Raw genomic sequence first — 24,269 nt, 5'->3', positions numbered from 1 at the left:
GATCTCCAGGCTATATGGGTCATATCTGTGGTCAAATTCTGTGTATCATATGATATGTGTGTGGGGAGAACAGAACATCCATAAATAAACACAGCAGCAAAACTGCATAGTAAACCCTGCCATAAAAACACAGTATATTATCAAACACATTTTTTAGTCCACTAGGACTCCTTCCTCGATGTGTATGAACAGTGCCCCAGCAGAAGTGGTAGAGGTTAATAAAGTGAGGGCATAAAGGTATCCTGAACCTAAGATGAGACCAAGGGTTGATTAAGGCCTGAGTTTTTACATCTGGAAAAACTGGCCGACTAGTTGGGCCGAATGGTTCTGTGGTCACATTCTATATTTATGGTCCCCATCATCAAGTTTAGTAACCTAGTAAAATACTCGATCCACATTGCATTTTATGGATGCAAATAGTAATTTCTAAACACACACGGACGTGGCTTAGCTCCACTGTGGTTTAAAAAAAATACACATGCTATAAAATCAGTGACCCGAGTATATTAAAATGGTTTCTTTACATTACAGGATAACGTACATATCAGACTTTTATCATAAATGAAGATGTCATAGGCAGCCTGAGTGACTCTGGAAATAAAAGTTTTCATCATGTCTCCTAAACTTGGCTGGTGGTAGGGTGGGCATAGTTTATTTTACTGATTATGATTATTATTATTATTATGTATCGCTGGTTTGAGATTAAGAGTGTGTAGTTAGTGTCACCCGCTGTTTGTCACATGTGTTTTGCAGCATATTTTCATATTCTTCATCCAATTTATCAGGTACATCTGTAGATACATCATCTATTGCCTCGTGGTAAGGTTGGTGAGTGCCAGCGGCTACAGGGCAGGATTAGGTAGCATTAAAGTTAATGACTGTAGGCACCATAATTAGTGGCATTTTTCTTCTGCTGACATCTTTTTCTTCTGTTTATAGCACAGGCAGTCTTTGTCTGGGAATCTCCCTTACCTCCACCCTTGGGAATTGCTTACATCCGCTAATAAAATACTTATCTGACATTTTAATAATCAGATAAAAATAATTTAAAATTCATGGGGTGGAAAATACTTAATGTTGGTCTATGCGAGCGTGATACACTTTTTTTCCCCATCTGGTTTGTGCTGTAATTGCACCATATGATTCTTAAAATCCATTAGAAAACGTTATTGTTTTAATGTACTTATTTACTTGCATAGCCACAAACATGTAGCCCATTTCAGTGAAAGGGCAATAGTTTAAATGGATAATATTTAAAGGCCTACCTACGCTAACTCTGAAAAGCTAATGAACGTATCATTTCTCTTCCTTTTCCCCCTCTGTAAGTAAATCATGTAGGGGCGAGGGCCCCTAATCTGAGTGTCTATTATTCCATCTCACTATAGGTTCTGAAGGAATTTACTATGGTAACTTTTCACGTTTTCATTCTGTTAAATGTAAATATATTTAACATGATCATGCTGTCGCCATCTAGTGGCTAATGTGGTTAATGGCGATCTAATTGACTGTCTTCCTTCATGATCAGAAACATGAGTTTACGTCAGGAAGATCGTACAAAACTAATCTTGTTGATTTGTTTTTGATTGGGTGACTAAAGTAATTGATCGTGGTGGTGCAGTAGACAATGCGTATCTGGATTTCAGTAAGGCTTTTGACACGGTCCCACATAGAAGATTTATAAATAAACTGCAATCTCTGAGTTTAGATCCCAATATTGTTGAATTGATTAGGTATTGGCTGAGTGACAGACAACAAAGAGTTGTAGTCAATGGCGTATATTCAGAACAAGGTCTTGTTACCAGTAGGGTACCTCAGGGATCTTTCCTGCTGATGACTCAAATATTTGCAACAGGGTTGATCATCCTGGAGGGATAAGTGAAATGGCAGATGATTTATGTAAAGTGGAAAAATGGTCAGAGCTGTGGAAACTGGCGTTTAATGCGGATAAATGCAAAGTAATGCATCTGGGGCATAAAAACCCAAGGGCAGAGTATAGAATATTTGATACTGTCCTAACCTCAATGTGTGAGGAAGGCATTAAGGGGTAATTATTTCTGAGGATTTAAAGGTAGGCAGACAATGCAGTAGAGCAGCAGGTAATGCTAGCAGAATGCTTGGTTGTATAGTGAGAGGTATTAGCAGTAGAAAGAGGGAAGAGCTCATGCCGTTGTACAGATCACTGGTGAGACCTCACTTGGAGTATTGTGTACAGTACAGGAGACCGTATCTCCAGAAGGATATAGATATTTTGGAGAAAGTTCAGAGAAGGGCTACTAAAATGGTTCATGGATTACAAGATAAACCTTACCAGGACAGGTTAAAGGATCTTAACCTATATAGCCTGGAAGAAAGACGTGACAGGGGGGATATGATAGAAACATTTACTAAAGAAAGTATTCAGAGGTTGGGCAGACTGGATGGGCCGACTGTTTCTGCTGCCACTTTTTGTTTCTTATCCATACCAATTTTGTAATGTAAAACTAAGACTTTTAAAACAAGTCCTTGGCCTTAAAATCAGGATAACTTTATGCCTATCCCCCAATGTTTAAATTCCCTCACTGTGTTATTTGAGTTACTCTTTTTTTTTTCCAAAATAAATTGGGAACAAATCAGGATTTCTTCACATGGCCACTTTTGAGGGGGAAAAAATCTACCCAGGAAGTTCCCACATACTGAAAGGGACAGCCTAATGTCCCCGATACCCATAATATAGAAGAATGCATATTAAAGTACTCTGTAGATACTGGAGATGACTGGCGATAAGTATATCATGTACAGGGAGGTGCATTTAGCTGGGGAGTGGGGAAAGGGGCAATTTAATGTTGGCGGGATTCTGCAGAATACCTATGTGCATTTGCAAAGCAGACCACAAGACCATTTAAAGGGCCCACACATCTATAATATGGATTCAAATGCAAATGATGGCCCCGAAGTGTCTCTTTAAGGAGAATCGGGAGTATTTGACCCGCATATGGGCTCTCTGCGTAACACATTATTACTTGAGTGCCTGTTGTGTATGAATACTTAAACGTCCTTTCACTGAATGCAATCCTTTGAAAGTCTTCATTATTTCGTATTCTGCTTTCTCTAGGATGATGGCTTCTTGAAGCAACGTTTTAAGGCATTGGAAAAAGATGCATTAATCACATCTCATCCTATATCAACGGATGTGCAGTCCCCACAGCACATTGAGGAAATGTTTGATGATCTGTCATATATTAAGGTATTTAACTCAGTCCCAAGTACCCAAAATATATTGTGTAGGTATGAAAGAGGAGTCCTTGGAAAGCACACTTTGTGTTCTATTCTTTCGTTGTTTTGTCCCAAAATGTATTGGCCATAATTGCAGTTTTACAGTGTCCCAGCAGGTGGTAGTAGTGGATAGATATTGTATACATTTTAAAATTACACTATATGACCAAAAGTATGTGGACACCTGACCATCACACCTATATGAGCCTGTTGGACATCCCATTCCAAAACCATGGGCATAAATATGGAATATTTGCACAAGGCAGGTAAGTACAGCCTCCACTCTTCTGGGAAGGCTTTCCACACGATTTAGGAGTGTGTATGAGAGAAATGTGTGCCCATTCAGCCTGATGTTCGATGAAAAGGCCTGGCTCTCGATTGGCTCTCCTGGCATCCACCAAACCCAGATTCATCCGTCAGACTTCCAGACCGTCAGCGTGATTTCTTACTCCAGAGAACATGTTTTCATTGCTTCGGAGTCCAGTAGCGTTGTGCTTTACACTCCTCCGGCTGACGCTTGGCGCTGCACATAGGTACAGTGACCCATGGAAGCCCATTTCATGAAGCTCCTGACACACAGCGCTTGTACAGATGTTGCCTCCAGAGGCGGTTTGGAAGTCTGTAGTGAGAGATGTAGTGAGGACAGGCGATTTGAACGTACTACGTGCTTCAGAACCAAATGTTCCAAGTATCAAACAATCTTAATCACACGTTTTACTGGCTGCTAAACTATGCATAGCAAGGGCTTGGAAGACCATTCTTATTCACTGGAGCAGAATATTGTCCCGGATTAATTTTCAATGTGAAATGGGAGGAGGTTTCTTTAATAGTGAAAGCCTCCATTACAAAATCAAAAGTATAGGGTCACCCTGGTTGTGCGAAACAAAGACCATGACATAACTGTACAAAACATAACATCATATGTGTTTTCCTTTTCTACACCGAAGACAATTTGTCTTCATTACTGCATATTTGTACAAACTTTTTATAATTAAAGATAACATTTTTCAGTAAATAATGATTTGACTTGATTTGATCTGTGTGGTTAATAAAAATCACTTTGGGTTTTGAGCTATTTATTTTCATGATCAGACTATTTCTGTGAAGTTTCAAAGAGAATTAAAATCCTTTTTTCTCTTTACACCACAATAACTGGTTGTTTATTTGTACAAATATTACCAAATTTCTGTTCTGATTTACCGTATTTGCTCGATTATAAGACGAGGTTTTTTCCAGAGCAAATGCTCTGAAAAATACCCCTCGTCTTATAATCGGGGTCGTCTTATAATCAGACCCCAAAAAAATGGCTGGGGCCATGCTGCTTACCGGTCGCGAGCAGCGTCTCTTCCGTTAGAAGCAGGAGGACAGGAAGCTTGTAGCTTCCTCACAGAACTCTATCTCCCCCTCCCTCCTCTGGGGGCGGGGCCAGAGAAGTTGCTGGTGCAGCCGGTCCCCTGCAGAAGTCTTCGAGTGAGAGATCTGCAGTTCAGGTAAGGGGGTGGGGGAGGGTTTTTGGGTAAGTATGTGTGATTAATGTGTGAAGTATGTGTGATTAATGGAATGAATGAGTATTTAAATGTTTGTGAATGTGTGTTTGTGTGTGATAGCATGGATGTGTAAGGGGGGTGGGGGTTGTAGCATGGCATAGGGAGGCTGTAATCCCACTACTATCATCCCCAGGTTCCAGCATGTACTGGCTGCCTTGGCTTGATAGGAGTGTGTGTGCTGTTAGCAGCAATCACACTCCTATCAAGCCAAGGCAGCCAGTACATGCTGGGTTAAAAGGCATATCATGGGGCTGAGTGGCATATAGGGGGTTAAAATGCATTTCTGGACCTCCAGAAATGCATTTTAACCCCCTATATGCCACTCAGCCCCATGATATGCATATATACCTCCAGAAATGCATTTTAACCCCCTATATGCCACTCAGCCCCATGATATGCCTTTTAACCCCCTATATGCCAGAGTGGCATATAGGGGTATAAGGCATATCATGGGGCAGAGTGGCAAATAGGGGGGTATAAAGCATTTCTGGGGGCAGAGTGGCATAACTGGGGGGGGGCAGGTTGGCAAATAAAAGGAAATTTAAAAAATATATTTACATGAATTAATATTTACTGGTAAAACTTTTTTTCCTATAGGGTCGTCTTATATTCAGGCTTTTTGTTTTTTTCCTAAATTAATATTTTGATTTTGGGGGGTCGTCTTATAATCGGGGTCGTCTTATAATCGAGCAAATACGGTATATCTCTGATCCAAATTATGAGAGACTCTTATTAATATTGTGCAGTTACGCGTGTCTTCAGGCATGCATCCTTGTACTTGTGTTTTAATGCTTTCATATATGAATTGACTTGTGTATTTTCATTTTGTTTTCCTGAAGGGTGCTGCGATTTTATTGATGTTGAAGAATTATCTCTCTGAAGATATTTTCCATTTTTGCATAAAACAGTATTTGAATAATTATGAATACAGATCGGCGACAAGTGATGGTCTGTGGGAAAGTATGAATTTGGTAAGTGGTATGTGTTCACACCTTGGATGGAGTAATGTGCTGTGTATATGTATGTGTATATATGTGTGTATGTATGTATGTGTGTATATATATATATGTATGTATGTATATATATATATATATATATATATATATATATATATATATATATATATATATATATATATATATATATATATATATATATATATATATATATATGCTTCGTAGGCCCGATCTTCATCAGTCTGACCTACTTCCTTTTGGGGGACATGTTTTACAGCGTAACAGTTGAAGGACATTACTTTTAGATTAATTTGGAAAGATTCCAAAACAATGAAACTGAATCAGAAGCAGGCGTGTTAAAGGCTGACACGTTGGTATTTCCAATTTACTAAGTGTAACTATAAATCTATTTCATTTGAAAGTGCCACGATATCAACGAGCAATGATGCTAATCAGGAAACTGGTTTATTAAAAAAAAGGGTTGACCCGGGGGTTAAAAGAATATTTCTATAATTAAAACTGAAGCTCTGTTTCTCCAACCCCATGGACTGGAACAGAATTTCCAGGGAATTCGGTGGTGTCACAGCTCAAAAATATTTTGTGTTTATTTGGAGCATAACAGTGGAGTTCCACAGCAGCTGGGATCATGTAAGATGTCAATGCAGGAATACAGCCCACAAATTAACACAAGTTCTGTTTTTCTCTAAATGACATGCCACTGCCTGATGAAGACCACCTCATACTATTTTTTTCCCTTTTTTATGGACCCCAGCTAGAAAACCTAGTTTATATTGCCTTAAATAATTTGTTTTATGGTGTTCTCTTGCTGCCTAGCTGCATGCAAAACTCTACATAGAAAATGTCTACCTGTCGCAAAATCTTGATGCTAATCAGCAGAAATTAAAAAATACTTTCTATATGTTACCATTTCTAGCGGACTGTATGGGATTTGTTTTATATGTAAGTATTTTCATTAAGATTTCCTGCCTCTCCTTCTGATAAGACGACATATCCCATTTAACTAATCTCACTCTTCCTTCACACATCTTTGTGACCTTATTAGCCAGTACGGAAGGCCAGTAATACCATTGATTTACATCGACACCCAAGGCATTGTAGATAACGACATTAAAAAAATATATTTTCCTTTAACATCTTCTACTTTGCGACTGTGCCTATGCACGCTCGTTCTTGGTGCCCTAAAATAGGGTGATATTATTATGTGAGATTTTACAGTTATTTCAAGTTTGTTTTGGGTGACGGGTTTACTTTAACCCATGAAACAAGGATCCGTAGGTTATACGTTCTGTTACGGTTCTCGGGAGTTTTCCAATAAGCAGCATTTGTCGGCTGGCTATATTTATGCATATTAGAGTAGAATTTCTGGACTTCTGATTCATATATTGTTTATTATTTGGCTGATGATGGTGTTTTTTGTTTTGTTCGTGCAACAGCTGGATAGGTTACTCCTGATTTACAGCATTGTCATGTTGATATAGTTTTTAATATGCGGACGTATTCTCTGTGCAGCTGTGGATTGACTTGTCACTAAGATCGTGGGAGCAAACATATGTTCTAAGAGATTGGAGAAAAGATATGCAGTGTGTATAATCTAAATACTGGGATGGAGTAATGAAGTAATTGGTTGCCGTAACGTGTAATGACAAAACATTGCCTATGTAATCGTGTGGATACATAAAATTAGCTTTAAGTATCATTGCATACAAAAATATAATTATACGTCTTATTTGGCAACACAATGATCTAAAAAAATGACATGATTTTATTTTAAGTAGATTAAAATATATAAACACATCTACGGTAAATAAACCGATTTAAAGGACATTAAGCCAGTGTTGGGAATACTATATAATGAGATGACCTGGAACCAAACCTTGTGCTTGGGTCGTCCCCTTCGAATATAGAGGGTCATTGCCTGTCTGTTAAAACCTGATGAATGTTAGTGTAATATTTGATAATTATCTACTTACCCCGTGTTTAGGTTATTGTTTCGTTTCTCGATTATAATCTTGTTTAAACTTTTTTTCCTAGAAGTCTACTTACGCCCCGTTGAACAGCACTGTTATATACAGCGATACGGTTTGAAAGCTCTTTGTTTTTGCACCTTACCATATACTTTCATCATCTAGATCACCCAGTCAAATCCAGATATGAAGAACTTGATGAAGTCTTGGACCCATCAGGCTGGCTATCCTCTAGTAACAGCGATAAAGAAAGGGAAAGAGATACATCTCAGCCAGGAACGATTCCTACGAACTAATAACCCAACAGAAAACTCCAGGTGGGCATTTTAAGATTCAAAAACTTGTATTTCTTAAGTGTTGTATACATTTTAAAATTGTCTTTTTGTCTTTCTCTTGAATTTCTTACCATAATCAAAACTTTCCTACACAGAAACCTATTTATATTTCTTTTCACAAGAAAATTCTTCCCATGTGTCATGCTAAGGCTTTGGTTATTTTATGCTTTATCCCAACTCCAATATCTGGCTTCTTTTTTTCAAGTCAACTATGTGACAGATACCATATATTGTACTGATTGCTGTTTCTGTAACACAAACAGAAAAAGTAATATTTAACATATATCTGAAACTAATATACTTTTTAAAACATATATATTTTTTTTTATATATATACTAGATGAATCAGCAGAGCTTATTTTGCAAATATATGTGTATTGACTCCTCCGTTTAAGTTTGTCATGCCCCCATACTGTGTAAATGATAAGCTCTGTAGGGGTCGTCTTTAGGCGGAAAAGCTTTACTAGCCAACTTCTTGTATTTGTAATTATATATATATATATATATATATATATACACACACACACACACACACACACACACACACACACACACTTTTAGCTTCGGCAGTCAGTAGTCACTGAACAGAGCCGGACTGGGGATGGGGACCCTGGCAAACCATGCAGCTGCCTGATGACCGGCGGCTGGGTGCGCATGGCCACACGCTACATTTTTATGCTCAGGTGGCGTTCTGCCAGGCATATCCAACAGGCAGCCACGCGCTGGAGCACTGGGCCACTGGCAATTTGTTTAGCGTGCCAGATGACCAGTCCAGGCCTGCTTGTGCAGTGTTCCAAGGTTCCGCACAAAAACAGTACTGTCTGTACGTATACCGGTGTAACATCCATCATCGCGTTTTACTTTCTTAAGCATGTTCTAGAGACTGTTCCAAATCGTTCAGGCTTGCTGTTATTTAATACTTGCACTTTTTCTTCATATAATTTGCTGTGGCTTAGAGGTGAATGGTCTGAGCCTTTCATGTGTAGTCATCTATTTTGTGTTGAATTTGAAGTCTACATTCTGTTTCGGTATGTGTTTATTTTCATTTCCTCTGCTTGATTTTTGGCTACCTTTGTACATTTTGTTCATAACAGGCAAAAGAATACATGCCAGACAGTTGTTTTACAGGGAAATATCCGCTTTTGGAGAGAATGTCCCCATTGATTACCAAAATCGCCTTGTCTGTTTCCTAATGTTGTATGAATTAGATTTCCCCAACTTACTTCTATAACTTCCAGAACGGTTTAGTTTTTAGTAAAGCTTTTGGTATTGTTCCACACAATAAGTTCACAAACTGCGTATGCAGACCTAAGTTTTATAGTGGCAAAGATGTTTGGTCAATGGTAGACAGCAGAGCGTTGCCGTAAAAGAGTGCATTCAAAAGAAGGTAAAGTTACCAGGGACTACCTCAGGAGTCTTAGGGCCTGTCCTGATTATTTCTCCTGCTCTGTAATGGAAGGCATGCCTGTTTACAGATGATTTGTAAGTATGCTGACCCGAGGGTTAAGTCAAATGACAAATGGTCTAGCAAACTAGAGGAATACTGTAGGATCAATGACCTAAACTTAACGTGGCCAAGTAAAAGTATGCATTTAGGACACGCACAAAAAAAGACATAATGCAGATTACATGGTGCTCTGCCAAGAATGAGATGTCTGATTTATTACCGTATTTTAAATAATTTAAAGATGAGCAGGCGGGTTTTAAAAAAAATAAAATGTAATATTCCAAAGCCTGAGGTGGGGTGATTCTGATCATCAGTGAAAGAAAGGTGGCAAATACCAAAATTAAGGCCACAGTAGATCACCAGGTTCCCACTCCTCCTCTTCTGGAGCCATACTCCTTGGGAAGTCAGAAGGAGGTCCAGGTATTCTTGGTTCCACCAAAAAAGTCTTTAGAGACCCCAGCGAAGGCCAGGAGAGGCGACGAGGGAAAAAAGTGTAGCAGAAGGGTCCATCGTTACTTTGTGTTTTTATTAACGCATCCAATGGTAAATTGATCAGCGTGCCAGGACCATGGACTGTACCTAGGTTGATACTCAAACTACCTTTATCTTAAGGGCATAGGATCAATCTTTCCCCCTCACAGTTACTCAAAAGGCTGAACAGGGATATAGTTAAATCTCAAACGCATGTTATTGGAAATGTTATGTACTTTGTTTTGCTAATAACATTTTCTCTTTAATTCAGCACTGTGTGGCACGTTCCTCTTTCCTATATCACCAGTGACACCAGTGAAACTGCTTTTAAAAACGTCTACCTGCTAAACGACGTAAAGGGTGAGTGTTTCTCTTTGTCTTTAGAATGTTCACCTTTTAGTGAGGTAGTTACTAAAACCTACCTGTACCTGGGATCTTTCTCGCTGTGGCTATCTGGTGCCCCCTGGCGGGTTGCGAGTCCCTTTGGGATCAGTGGGTGGTCCGGACGCATGCCATTGTTGGAGGGGAAGTGGGTGAGGGTTTCTCTGTAGCGACCCAGAGAAGCTGCGATTCACGCAAAGGGTTCCCGGGTATGTGCATAACGTGTTCATATTGACATGCATATTTTACTTCTGGCTGTAAATTGGAGGGCATTTGTCACTTATTGTGAGTTTTGGTTGTTTCCTTTCAACTATTGTCCCATTCTAAGCTTGCAGTGGCAGGTGTTTGTCAAAGTAACCCAAGTTAATACATACAATTAGTTGAAATTGTCCTCCCAATTAAAAAACATTAATAAAAAAAAAAAGTGAGTAATTGTGAGTATATAAAAAATCGACATATTTGGATAATTGTGCTTCCACCTAAAAATACTTTGTATTTGTTCCTGGTAAAATTTGCTCTAATGTCAGGCAAACCTTAAATTTCAGCTAGACTGAATGCAAAATTTCCCCTTGTAGTCTGTTTGTATGTGAAGTCTTGAGTTTCTTTTTAGCTATTTTTTTAAGATCCTGTTGGAGCATGGTGAAATTGCTGCTGGCCTTTTATTTTGTGAAGAATTACCTTGCAATATTGGCAAAATAAGCATTTAATTGATTGAATGGTAATACAGTTTTGTACAAGCAAGTATTTTCATAATATAAAAATTAAAAAAAAGACTTAAGCAGCATAAGCGCTTTAACTTTTAAAGGGTCACTCCAGCCGTCATATGCCCTTTAACTCATGTGATGACTGAGGGGTCCGTCTTGCAAAATGCATGGGGGACTGCGCCAGAGATGCATTTGGTCACGTGATGTACTCGCTTCCAGTCGGCTCCAGCGCTGCCTCTGAATAAAGACTCCAGTGTCCATATGTAAAGTCTTCTGACTGATTTTAATGGGCGCACTTTCTTGCCACTGATTGGCTCCTTCAGCTGTCAGTCAGTGACAGGACTTCCATTGATTTCATTGGAGGTACTTCCTGCCACTGATTGACAGCTTAAGCAGCTGCTACAAATAGTACTTTAATATGCTTTCTTCTGTAATAGGGCTGCTGGGGACATTTTACTGTGCCTTTTAATAGCAATGATGCATTCTCATTATTTTCCATCATGAAGTCTTCACTGACATATGTTTCTTCCCGTTGCAGACAAAATTAATCTCACCAGTGAAAACTCATGGGTAAAGTTCAACGTTCGGATGACTGGATTCTATTTAGTTGACTATGGTGATGAGGGCTGGAATGGTCTCATTGGACAGCTCAACTCCGATCACACAGTTCTACATTCCGACGACCGAGCCAATCTGATCCATGATATATTTGTGCTTGGGGGGTAAATCAACGTCCTTTCCTTATTCTACCTCCACTTCGAATCACAGTTATCTTCCAACTGGTTGTCAAGTACACAGGCAACTTCTCATTTTGTGAAAATGTTCTGTTCATTTTGAATAGTAGATAAGAAATGATTTGCAGCCTGTCCGTTAATGTAATTTCTGCATGTTTTTAACTAAGCAATATGTTCCATCGCTTTCTGGAATGTGTTTGCTTCATACTGGACAGGAAATACTCATCGACCTCAAACTTACACTGGCTATTTCAACATACTTCTGATTTATTGACAGTGAAGAAATCTCTTTATCTCTCTTTCTGCCATCGTATCTAAAGCAATTTCTATTACTCATCTAACTTAATTAGCCATATAGTGCATTACTATGATGAATAATAAAATTATGGGAACTGGTATTTTATGAACTTTCCAGAATGAGTGAGTAGTTTTCCGAACTTGGTTTCCAAAAACAGAACCAATTGTGGATCTCACATGAAATAAAAATGCTGAATTTATTCTTTATCACTGCCTTGCAGTTTAATTGAACGGATTCTCTTAAGGGATAACAATTAAAATATATAAATTAGTAGGAGACAGGAATATTGTTGCTGTGGATCAGGAGTGCATCAGCTCTGTTTCTTCACATGTCAATGAATGCAACTTCTCTGATCTTCCACCAGCAGTAGGATTATGGTAGTTATAATTTCTTAATAGCCAAGAAACTAGAGGTTTGCTAGCATATATGCTGGGAGCTCATAGGTTATTTACAGATTACTTGAATGGTAATGTTGTGAATCCCCCCCCCCTTTTTATGCCAATAGGGCTAATGCTTTTTATACCTTTCTGTCCTACCAGGGTGGGCAGAGTTCCTCTGACAAAAGCCTTTGACTTACTTTCATACATTGTGAATGAAACCAATGTTGCCCCCATCAGACAAGTGATACACCAACTCAGCCACATCCATGGTATCCTAGATAAGCGCGGTGAGACACTTTTGGCTGGAAGAGTGATGGTTTGTATTTTGTTTTAATATTTTACTTCACATCTACATCTTAAAAACAGCTTCAAGCACATCAACTCCATTGGCAGCATATGAAAGATGTATATAAGGTATTTGCTCAGTTATAATTTGCTGATTATAAGACGACCCCCCAACATTTGAATATTAATTCAGGAAAAAAGAAAAAAGGTAGGGGGCGTGGCCTGCTGCTCACTAAGATGGCTGCTTAAGCCTTGTGCTCTCCAGCTTCTCTCCGCTTTATTAAGCTTAAAGTGCGACTTTTTCCACTCTTTGCTGAGATGGGGAAAACCAACCGACCACCTGGGACCCCCCGGTCACAACCGCAGCGAGAACGGGCAGCACTCACCTCTGTCCGCTCGTATTTCCAGGGGACTGTGGATCCGGACTCCGGCGACACTCTCTCCAAGATGGCGCCTTCTCCTGCCAGCTCCCACGAGGACTGTTTGGAGGAGGGAGGCTCTGGGGCCTCTCAACTGCTCGACCCGGCCATACATCAGGCTCTGCAACTATTACCTACAAAAGAGGAGATGATTCCTCTGATTGAAAAGGCCACACAAGGTATACGTGAGACGCTGTCCGAAATTAAATCGGATGTCCGACAGCTGGGAGATCGAGTCACTGCCACGGAAGAAGATACCGTCAAGATTATGGATACGGTGGACCAACTGACTCAGCAGGTCTCTACCCAGGCAGATGCAGTTAAGCAGCTTTCTCGCCGCCTGGAAGATCTGGACAATAGGGGCCGCAGGAACAACCTGAGAGTCCGCGGCATTCCTGAATCGGTTCCGCCTGAAGATATACACTCTACTTTACAACACATTTTCAATACCGTACTTCAACGAGACCCAGCCACCTGTATTAAGTTTGATAGGGCCCACCGAGCCCTGAGACCCCGAGGTGACCCGGACGGTCCGCCGAGAGACGTCATCTGCCGCTTACATGATTATCCGGTGAAAGAGCAGATCCTGCGTGGATGTCGCTCCTGCTCCTCTATTAAGTGGCAGGAGTCGGACATCTCCCTCTTCCCTGATCTGTCGCCTATAACGCTACAGACGAGACGAGCACTGAAGCCCCTGACGGCGGTTTTGCGGGAAGCTTCTATCCCATATCAGTGGGGCTTCCCCTTTGCCCTGATCGCTCGCAAGAACTCTAAGACTTACGTTCTGAGACAAGCTTCTGATGCCCCAACGTTCCTGGAAGCTCTGGGCCTCCCAAGGATGCATATACCGGATTGGGAGACATCCTTCCTTGCACCGGCTCCTCTCAGAGATTCGTCCTCGGAGTGGACCACCTCATCTCGCCGACGCAAACGTCAGAAGATGCCTCCTGCGTGAGCTCCCCTTCCCTTTGCTGCGGCCCTACATCTCGTGGTCCGGAGGGGCCCGGCTGCACCCCGTGATTTTCTTCCACCGCGACCATCAGTGCCTCCGTCCTCGATACCTCGCTTCTTTGCCTGGACATACTTCGCTGTTCCGGCTCGTCTTGCGGGACTCTAGATCACGGACTCTCCATTTAGGGGTCGCCTATACCTTCGGTTACCTTTCATCTACGGGGCACTCTTGGTGGACTCCTTCTCAACCGCTCAGCGACCCATGTCACGTAAGCAATGCCCCCATGGGCTGGCTTCTGCTCCTTTTTCACCTTCTCCACCTCAGAGATGGTCCTATTATGTTTTGTTCTTTTTGCTTATTGTTTATGCTCTTATTGCCTTTTGTTACACGTACACTCACACACACCATTTATTCCTCTCACATGCTGACACATTTCTTCGGGGAGTCTTCTTGCTTCCTGATACACACTCAGACATACTCTACTAAATACCCTCACGTTTTCGTGGCTGTGTCGCTGTCTCACACTACGAGTAATCATTGTTAGACCTACACAATTTCCTAGGACGGGTCTTACCTTATGCATGTCTATCACAATGGGTCTATTGTTCTGTAGTTACTACATGTTTCTGATACCAGTTCTGTATGGTTTATATTACACTGAGCTTGTCATGTTGCAGGCGTAGGCGTACTGTACCCCTATGAGCTCCACTGTGACTTACCGTCCTCCCATCATGCATGTTTTTTCTGTTTTTTTTTTTACTATGTCGTACTTTATTGTTTTCCGTTTTATTTTATGCTGTAGTCGGCACGTTTATGTGCCCAGCGGAGAGGCTGCGTGGCATGTTTCGATCCTCGCTCACGCTCATGTTGTCTTTTCGTGATGCGCGCCTCTTCTCTTTTTGTACACTCACCCCCATCAGAGTCTACCCACCTATCCCTACTGGGCTAGGAAATGGGTTATCAACCACTTGTTTGGTTCACTGGCTCAATACCGGATGCTATGGCATCGGGCAACTCTTTTGCCCTGTTTTGTTTTTTTATGTTATGTTTTATTGTGTTGATTTTCATTTTAGTTCTGTGATCACTGTCCAGTTGGGTATATGCTCCGCTGTTTCTTCTACTCGTCGACCTCAGCCCATACTCTTTCATGGCCCTTGGTCATATTAAAGTTACGTCCCTGAATGTTAGGGGCCTTAACAAACCCCAACAACGCTCCAAATTGTTGTTTACCTTACAATCCTTTAAGACTAACATTGCGTTTATACAGGAGACTCACTTCCTTAGTTCGAAACAATTTACAATGACCAATAAATATTATCAGACCGCTTACTTTTCTAGCTCTTCCACGTCCAAGTCTAAGGGGGTTGCGATATTAATACACAAATCCACTCCATTTCAGTGTACTGATGTTTGGAGAGACCCGGAGGGCAGGATCCTATTGTTGAAGGGGTACATTGGTCTGCACAGGATTACTCTGGCTAATATATACGCTCCTAACAAAGACCAAGCCTCCTTTTTAGCTGACACCCTCTCTAGACTGGCTAGTTTCCAGGAGGGCCTAACTATCTTCGGGGGAGACTTGAACATGGTGCTTGACCCCAAATTGGATTGCTCTGTGGGACGCTCCCATTTGCCTTATGCCAAAATTAAGCGGGTTAAACGTATGCTGTTGTTGAATCAGTTGGCGGACTCCTGGAGGTCTCAACATCCCACTACGCGGGATTATACTTTTTTTTCCGCATTACATAACCGCTATACACGCATAGATGCTCTATTTGTGTCGCATCACCACCTCTCATATCTCTCTTCCTCCTCTATTGGCTCTCAGACGCTCAGCGACCATGCTCCTGTTCACATGACTCTTCGCGTGCCCTCCTCCCCTAAAAGGCATTGGTGCTGGAGATTGAATGAGAACCTTATTAATAACCCCACGCATATTGATGACTTTTCTTCTCACTTAAGACATTATTTTGCTGAAAACGACCTGGGTAATATCCCTATACAGACGCTCTGGGAAGCTCATAAGGCTGTCATACGTGGCCACTTTATCCAGCTTGGGGCAAAGTTGAAGCGAGCGGACCAATTGACTCTGGTCTCGCTCAATCGTCAGATTGCGGAACTTGAACTCCGACATAAATTTTCTTTGGCCCCAGAGATTCTGGAGCAATTGACGGCTCTTCGGCACCGCCTCTCTACCCTCCTTGATTCCCGCGTCAAGCGGAACTTTCTACTCACTAGCAGTCTTTTCTATCAGCTGGGCGACAAACCTGGGAAGCTGCTGGCTAGGGCTTTGCGTGCTAAACGCTCCGCCACCTTTATACCTAAAATACGAGATTCTAGAGGCACCTTACATCATGAAACATCCAAGATTGCCGCCTGCTTCCATGAATTTTATAGTGACCTATACAATTTGCCCAGGGGCCCTGATACGACTCCCTCTATTGAGGAGCTTTCAGATGCCTACTTGGCTAAACACTTACACCGTAAGCTATCCCCTGCTGCACGTTTAACGTTAGACTCCCCGATCACGTTGGACGAACTTACCTGTGCTATTAAATCGCTACCTAGGGGCAAGTGCCCTGGGCCTGATGGCTTTACTCCCCTTTACTACCAAAAGTTTTTACATGTTTTGGGCCCTTACATGCTCTCTCTGTTTAACGCATTAGCTAAAGGATCCCCCCTCGATCCGCAGTCCAATGTTGCACATATCACGGTGATCCCTAAACCTGGGAAGGACGCTGAACTGTGTGGGAGCTACAGGCCGATCTCCCTCATTAACACCGATCTTAAGATTCTGGCGAAGATCCTAGCTGCGAGACTTAAACCCCTTATCCCCCGCCTGATACATAGCGATCAGGTGGGTTTTGTCCCTGGGAGGGAGGCGCGGGATAATGTAATTAAGATACTTAATCTGATCTCCATAGCTCAATGCCGCAAATCCCCGTTGCTGTTAATTTCCATGGATGCGGAAAAGGCTTTCGATAGGGTGGCCTGGCCCTTCCTATTCAAGTTGCTTCTACATCTTGGTTTGGGTCATGGCTTTGTCCAACAAGTTCGAGCCCTGTACGCGAGCTCCTCGGCGTGTGTTCGGATTAATGGTACACTTTCCGACAGAATATTCGTTTCTAATGGTACGCGGCAGGGATGCCCCCTCTCTCCACTTTTGTTTATCCTCATGTTGGAACCCCTAGCAACCGCTCTCCGCTGTAACCCGCAGATTAAAGGAATTACGTCTGGGGACAGGGAGCACAAGCTTGCCATCTACGCTGATGACATGCTCTGTTCCGTCACTGACCCAGAACTCTCACTGTCCCATATTGTTTCAGAACTATCGCTTTTCCGCAAGTTTTCGAATTATAAGATTAATATTCAGAAGTCTGAAATACTCGGCCTCAATGTGTCCCCCTCTGTGAGGTTGTGCATCTCGCGTGCGCACCCTTTTAGGTGGACGGACACGCATATTACTTACCTGGGCATTAAACTTTCTACTGACACCTCGGATTTGTATGCTTTGAATTTCCCGCCGTTGCTTAGCAAGATTGCCGCGGACCTTAAGAGGTGGTCACGCCCACACATCTCGTGGTTTGGTAGGATGGGTGTTCTTAAGATGAACGTCCTACCTAGGCTTCTTTACTTGCTGCAAACGCTCCCTATTTTTGTCCCCAAACCTTTTTTTCGGACTTGTCGCAGGATCTTCGCCAGATACGTCTGGTCTGGTCGCTCCCCTAGATTGGCCTTCTCATACTTAACTAGTCTTAAGGCCGCCGGTGGCATGGGGCTTCCGGATATTGAGGGATATTGGGTGGCGTCTCACCTTCGGAGAGTGGTGGAATGGACGCATGTTGCGCCTGCACAATGGGTCCAAATTGAAAACTCCGTTTGCCCAACTCCCCTCTCAGTGTTGCCATGGCTGGTTGTACAACGTTGTGCCACATGTGTTAAGTCTCACCCTACTATTGGTCCTACCCTCAAAGTTATGCGAAGAGCGCAACTTAAATACAAACTTACCAGCTTCCCTAGTCCCCTGCTGCCATTATCACACAATCCAGACTTTCCTATAGGGGGAGGTGGTGATGCTCTGCATCCCTTTTTACTGCCAGGTGCAAAGGTCCTGCGCGCTTCTGGACTGCGCTGTGCCGGGGCATTTCTTCCTCTTCCTACCTTGCTTCAGGGACGTCCACCCTCTTTCTCCCACCAGTTCCTCCTGCATCAGGTCAAACATTATCTCTCTACTTTCCCCACTGTGTCTGCTTTCGACAGACCCTTAACACCCTTTGAGTCTATATGTGATGATCCCACAGCCACCTCTCACTTGCTATCCAGACTATATAAAATTTATATAGATAGTGTCGCCTCCCCTAAACCTTATTACTTAAGCCTCTGGGAAAGAGACCTGGGTGTGGCTCTTGAGTCGGAGGAGTGGGAGAAAGCTATTGCCCTTATCCACTGCTGTTCTATCTCTAGTAGGCTCCAGGAGTCCGCCTTCAAGCTTCTCACACGTTGGTACAGGGTCCCGTCTGATCTGCATCGATTTCTACCTTCTGTCTCTCCTTTATGTTGGAGATGCGGTTCCTGTGCCGGCACATACATTCATCTTTGGTGGGAATGCCCTCTGATAGTTCCTTATTGGGAGACCGTCCTCCGTGTAATCCGATTTGTTGCAGACCCGGGTTTCGCTCTTGAGGCACCTAGCGTACTTCTGCATATTAATGGCTCTTCTATTGGTGCATATAAGCGGTCCCTTACCATTCACCTTCTTAACGCAGCTAAGGTGATTATACCCAGATACTGGAAGCAACCCGTTACGCCACCAATCTCGGCGTGGTTGCGCCAGGTCAACTCCGTCTGCCAACTGGAGGAGCTTGCTGCTTCCTCGAAGGGCTCTTCACATAAACACGGCCTGAGATGGCTACCGTGGCAGTCATTTCTTGTGTCCCCATCCTTTTCCGCATTACTACGGGGTTGTGTCCCTGCTTAACGCACAAACGCTCTGGGTCTCTCTGTATATATATCGGTCACGCCGGTTGACCTTGCCAGGTATACGTCGTGTCTCCTTTATTTCTTTCTTTATTTAGGTAATCAACTCACTGTTTATTTTTCTTTTATTTCTTTTTTTTTCCGTCATCTACCCTTCATTCTGTTTGCTCTCTGCAATATCCCGCTGGACAGTTCTTCTTGCCCTTCGCGGCTTATGTTTTAGTTCTAGTTGTAGTGTATTTTCTTTTCGTGATCTCTGTTTCTTCTTTCATGGTAGCGGTCGACATTTTTGTATCACTCTAGCTCCACAGTATGATGTCTACTTACCTATGGATATTGCTATATCACTCTTGCGCCTCGATTATACGGGTGGCGCTATTGGTTAAGCCTGATTGTACGCATTGTATGAAACTGCTTTGTTATCATGCTTTTTGTTTTCACATGTATGTACTCAACAGTTCATCTTACCTGTTTATGCTCTGACTCATCCTCTGTGTCAGATTGTGCTCGCATGTATGTCTTGTACTATGTCTTGTATTACCTTTTTAATAAACGGAGATTTGAATTAATTTTAAAAAGAAAAAGGCTGAATACTTATTATCTTATAATTGAGCAAATACGGCATCTTAGCTAAATGCCTATTCACTGTGTTACCTATGTAATACGCATTGCTATTTTTATGGTCTATGGTTACAATACAAGCTATGTGCTAATTAGATTAGGATTTGGGTCCTGTCCTCCTTTTTTTTTTTTTTTTCTTTTTTTTTTGTAAGGGACTTGCATTAATGACATTTGATTTATAAACCTATAAATAACCTGTAATAATATATTTATAACGATTGGGTTATACTGTTGTATTGGAATTGAAGGTACTTCTAGAGTTAAGCAGGGTTAACACCATTGTTACCCAGATATGATTTATTTCAGTTTCATTTTTAACATTTTGACAAATATTTATGTAATTTTAGCATAATACTTTGGATTTACTAAAGAACCAGATTAAAAACCAAAGTTGGACTGACGAAGGAACTCTGTCTGAACGAGAGCTACGATCCACACTTCTGGATTTTGCATGCTCTTATGATTTTACGGACTGCACATCTAAAGCCGCTGAGTGGTTTGACAAATGGAAGAACAATGGAACACAGTAAGATTTATTTTTGTGTATATTGTGTAGACACAATTATGATGGTCTACAAATCGTTCATTCTTTTGCATAGGGTGTAGAGATACAGACTTTATAAAATTACATTGTGTTCTTTTGTAATCAGCATGCAGTTATTCTCTATATTCTATGCTTATCCTCTGGGCTGTCTTTATAATTAATGAAACCTATGGCAAGCTATACCCCAGCCCCCCCCCTCTCTGAGTACCTGAGTGCGAGTTTATGATGAATGTTGAAGGGACCCTATGGACAGCTGCTGTGGGCCTCTAATGTAATTGTGGTCCCAGCACCCACAACTTTTGCCCTGTGTTAAAGATGTCCCTGCTTGTTTTGGACACACTCATCTGCAATGTGGTAGATGCAGATATATGTATATCAGATATGCAGATATACTGTATAAGACCAAGCAATATCTCCCCGTATATATTTAGTCACAGGAAATTTTCCTTTTTTGAAGGAAATTGCAGAACCCAACTGCTTGAGGTCTGCTTCTGTTACAGTGTATTTATCAAATGAAATCATCTTACTTGAACCACACTTTTAAACATGTATGAGATAGGCATATGGCCTATAAGATAAGACCAATTATTGGTTAGAGTTTAAACACCTTAGGAAAAAATAGCACCATTTTTGCCACGCTGTTCTATAGAACCTAATGATCAGCTCATAGGGAGCAGCATAATGCGTGTCACCCCCCCAAATAAATCAAGAACCTAGTCTATTTGGCCACAATCCATTGATCGTTCCACTGAAACCGCTCATAAAAGGAGTTTTGAGTCTTCTGGGTGATTGCATTTTGTTATGGTATATTAGTGCCCCAAGTGTAGCATGTGAACTTTGTGCCGTGGGGTCTGTTTTCAGAGCATAATGTGGTCCATATCAAAGTCAGAAAAGTACCTTATTACTTGATGCTTATTTTTGCTCTTTTGTTTAATAAAATCTAATCCTGCATATTGTGAGATTGATTTCAAAAACAATGTTTTCTGTAATCTCCCGCTTGTCGGTGTGAATGATGCAACTGTTCGGATTATGCATTTTGACAGTATTTTCTTATAAACATTTAATACTATGTTTATTTGAGGTAAAGCTCAGTGTATCTTTTCTTCTTTAGACTTCCCACGGATGTTATGAAGGTTGTGTATAAGGTCGGAGCTAAAACTGAAGAAGGATGGGGGTATCTCTTTGAAGTCTATGCTTCGTCCATGTTTGAAACCGAAAAGCTCAAAATATTGGAAGCACTTGCAAGTACAGATAATGCCAGAAAACTACTTTGGTGAGTATTGCTCAAACCCTTAAGTACCTGCATAAAATCTTATATAAAAAAAAAAACATTTATAAGGAGATACCTTCAGCAAATCTGATGAGAAAATCCAACAATCTCCCCTTGTATCAGCTGTTTTATTTTACAGTTATATTTAAAAAAAATGAACCATTGAGAAGTGGGTTTTTTATTATTAAAATAACACGTTTTATCCTCCCTTAGCACTAATTCTGCTTATTTGCCTGTGACAATTTGAAAAATATTTTACTCCTCTACAAAAGCTAATATAGAAACCTGCTAAATAGGTTCTACTATTTAGGTTGGATATTGCTTTTTCAAAAACATTATTTTTAAAACTGGTCATTCTGCCCCATGTGCCATTTGGGACATCTTTTAAGCCTGACAGTTCAATTTACCCCATCAAGTCATATATTTACACCCCAAGGTGTTTTGGTGTTAACTTTTTTTCATGGCAGGATTTTTGAGAAGATACAGCGTAGATTTTAGGACTTGCACAGATTTTATTTATTTTACATTTTTGGACATATTTTCTTTGAACTGGATGATTCCCCTTATGATGTCATGGTTTCATCACTGGGGTCTTCTTAATTTTTTAAACTGCATTACATTTTTATGTATAGTTTAACTATTTTTACATTTTCAATTTTGTATATTTCTTTTAATTTTATTTCACTGATCACATAGTGATTAGTGAGCTGGGCTCCATTGACCTGCATGGTTGGCTGCTGTACCTGTATTCAACCTGCAGGGCAGGCTCAAAGTTTTCGGGAGGGTCTGGAGAGACCCCCTGGGAACTCTCTTTTGAATGGGCACCGCAGTGTTGTTATAGGCAGCATGTCTCAGGTGTCTATATGAAACCCTCCAAGGAGCGAACTGGGCACATGACTTTTTTGTGCTGCTGAATGCCTCAATATCAAGGCATTGCAGCAACACCAGCTGCATATAGCCTTTCGTTATGGTGAATATGACCGCTCCTAGGACTTCATTAGCATTGACATAAAAAAGAGCCCAGTTTGGTGATTGCACAGGAGAAGTCACCCACTACAATGGCAGCATCAAGTGCTGCAAATAAAGGACGTTTATTAAAACAAAATGAGATAAGCCAGGTTTTGTCAATGCTAACCTATATAACTGGTACAGAGCACTGGATTGTATATTTCTTTTCCATGGGACTTGCCATACACATTAACACATGTAACACGCTAACACTGTACAGTAACACTCTCACACATATGCTAACAGCATGCACTCACGCATGTTAACTCTACATGCTAACACCACTAACACACTCGTTACAGAACACAGTTTTGCCACATACATTGCTATTCATTTAGTTTGAATTAGCTATTGGCAATTATGTATTCTTATGATATGAACCATTTATTTCAATAGTAACTTAAATAAATATATAAAAATAGAAGAATCTTCATTCAGTCAATGTGGATGAACTCATCATTATTGTTAAATAGTTTGTATGTCTATTGATGGCAGTTAGACCAATTCTCTTCTACAATAACTGATTTTAAGTGGAATAAGAATGCAAAAAAAACCCAGAATGTTGCAGAATCTTGTAATACCTTTTTTATTGGACTAACAATATTTAAAATAATAGACGAGCTTTTGGGAGTTCAATAAGAAAATTCTGCAACATTCTGTTTTTTTTTTTTTTTTTTTTTGCATTCTTATACACTGGACTAATACGGCTACCCCAAACTACAGTAAGTGGAAATAGAAACAGAAAAAATTGAAAAGGTAGACTACATATGCAGCTATAAGAGAGGCTTAGGTCAGTACGCCACATTTTACAGACATGCCATCCGAGAGAAACTGCTCTTTTAAAAAATAAATAATAACTTTGCCTGTTTGCCTTTAAAGCTGGAAGTTGAGGGAATGTTGAGGTAGGCATTGCAAAGCTGGACTTGTGTGTTTTACGTATCTTCGGTGCCTTGAGCATAGCTGCATGCGTTTCTGAGTGTTTTCTGGGAGCTTTCCTTCGGTAGTGAACCTTTATGTTATTTTTCTTATAGTTGTGCTGCAGATTTTAAACACCCATGCCAATGTTCTTTTTCTTTCACAGGCTGATGCAAGAGAGTCTTCGTGGAAACCTCATAAGGTCCCAGGATCTGCACAGAATTATTACTTTTATCAGTAGACATGTACCCGGTTATTTGGTGGCCTGGGACTTTGTGAAACAAAACTGGGATGAAATCAATCAAAAGTAAGTGCAAGGTTTTACGCCTTTCTAACTTGATTCCGTAGAATGCAGTCAAAGGGTCTCTTGTTCTGTCAGTAGTGTAAGAAACCAGAAGTGTGGTCAGTATTCCAAAAATGTTTCTTGTACATCGTTCTCCTGTGTACCCATACACATTCTAGATCATACATTACTACCTGTAGAAATCCAAGTACAAGAATGAGGAACCTATTTTTGCCATTACATTTAGCACTGATGTCTAACGTTTGTTAAATGCTTGAAGAAATGTGAAATATTTCAATTGTTTTTACTTAATTTTTTTTTGTTTCTAGATTCCAGCCTGGATCATACATTATACAAACTGTTGTTACCAAGACAACTTATCAGTTTTCCACAGAAACTTATCTAAATGAGGTTAGTTGTTCTGGAATGTATTGCTTATAAGTGAGTTCCCGAAACATGATATGAACATGAAGTAAAGACATGGATATTATTTTAATTCTTTTTT

General features: G+C 40.9%; 1 protein-coding gene across 1 annotated transcript in view; it reads left to right on the top strand.

Annotated features, from left to right (window-relative positions):
• Nucleotides 1–24,269, top strand: part of LNPEP (leucyl and cystinyl aminopeptidase) — a 52,890-nt gene that overhangs the window by 27,161 nt on the left and 1,460 nt on the right. Inside the window, exons 9-18 of the mRNA XM_053474740.1 lie at nucleotides 3,092–3,223; nucleotides 5,639–5,770; nucleotides 7,906–8,057; nucleotides 10,265–10,353; nucleotides 11,617–11,800; nucleotides 12,650–12,806; nucleotides 20,092–20,270; nucleotides 21,400–21,561; nucleotides 23,648–23,788; nucleotides 24,094–24,175. Coding sequence (XP_053330715.1) covers nucleotides 3,092–3,223; nucleotides 5,639–5,770; nucleotides 7,906–8,057; nucleotides 10,265–10,353; nucleotides 11,617–11,800; nucleotides 12,650–12,806; nucleotides 20,092–20,270; nucleotides 21,400–21,561; nucleotides 23,648–23,788; nucleotides 24,094–24,175 — 1,410 coding nt within the window. The remainder of the gene's footprint in view (nucleotides 1–3,091; nucleotides 3,224–5,638; nucleotides 5,771–7,905; nucleotides 8,058–10,264; nucleotides 10,354–11,616; nucleotides 11,801–12,649; nucleotides 12,807–20,091; nucleotides 20,271–21,399; nucleotides 21,562–23,647; nucleotides 23,789–24,093; nucleotides 24,176–24,269) is intronic.

Source organism: Spea bombifrons, chromosome 1 (assembly GCF_027358695.1).
Source record: "Spea bombifrons isolate aSpeBom1 chromosome 1, aSpeBom1.2.pri, whole genome shotgun sequence".
In the NCBI taxonomy this organism is placed as follows: Eukaryota; Metazoa; Chordata; class Amphibia; order Anura; family Pelobatidae; genus Spea; species Spea bombifrons.
The sequence above is the reverse complement of the archived record's forward strand: the minus strand, read 5'-3'. Positions and strand labels throughout refer to the sequence as shown.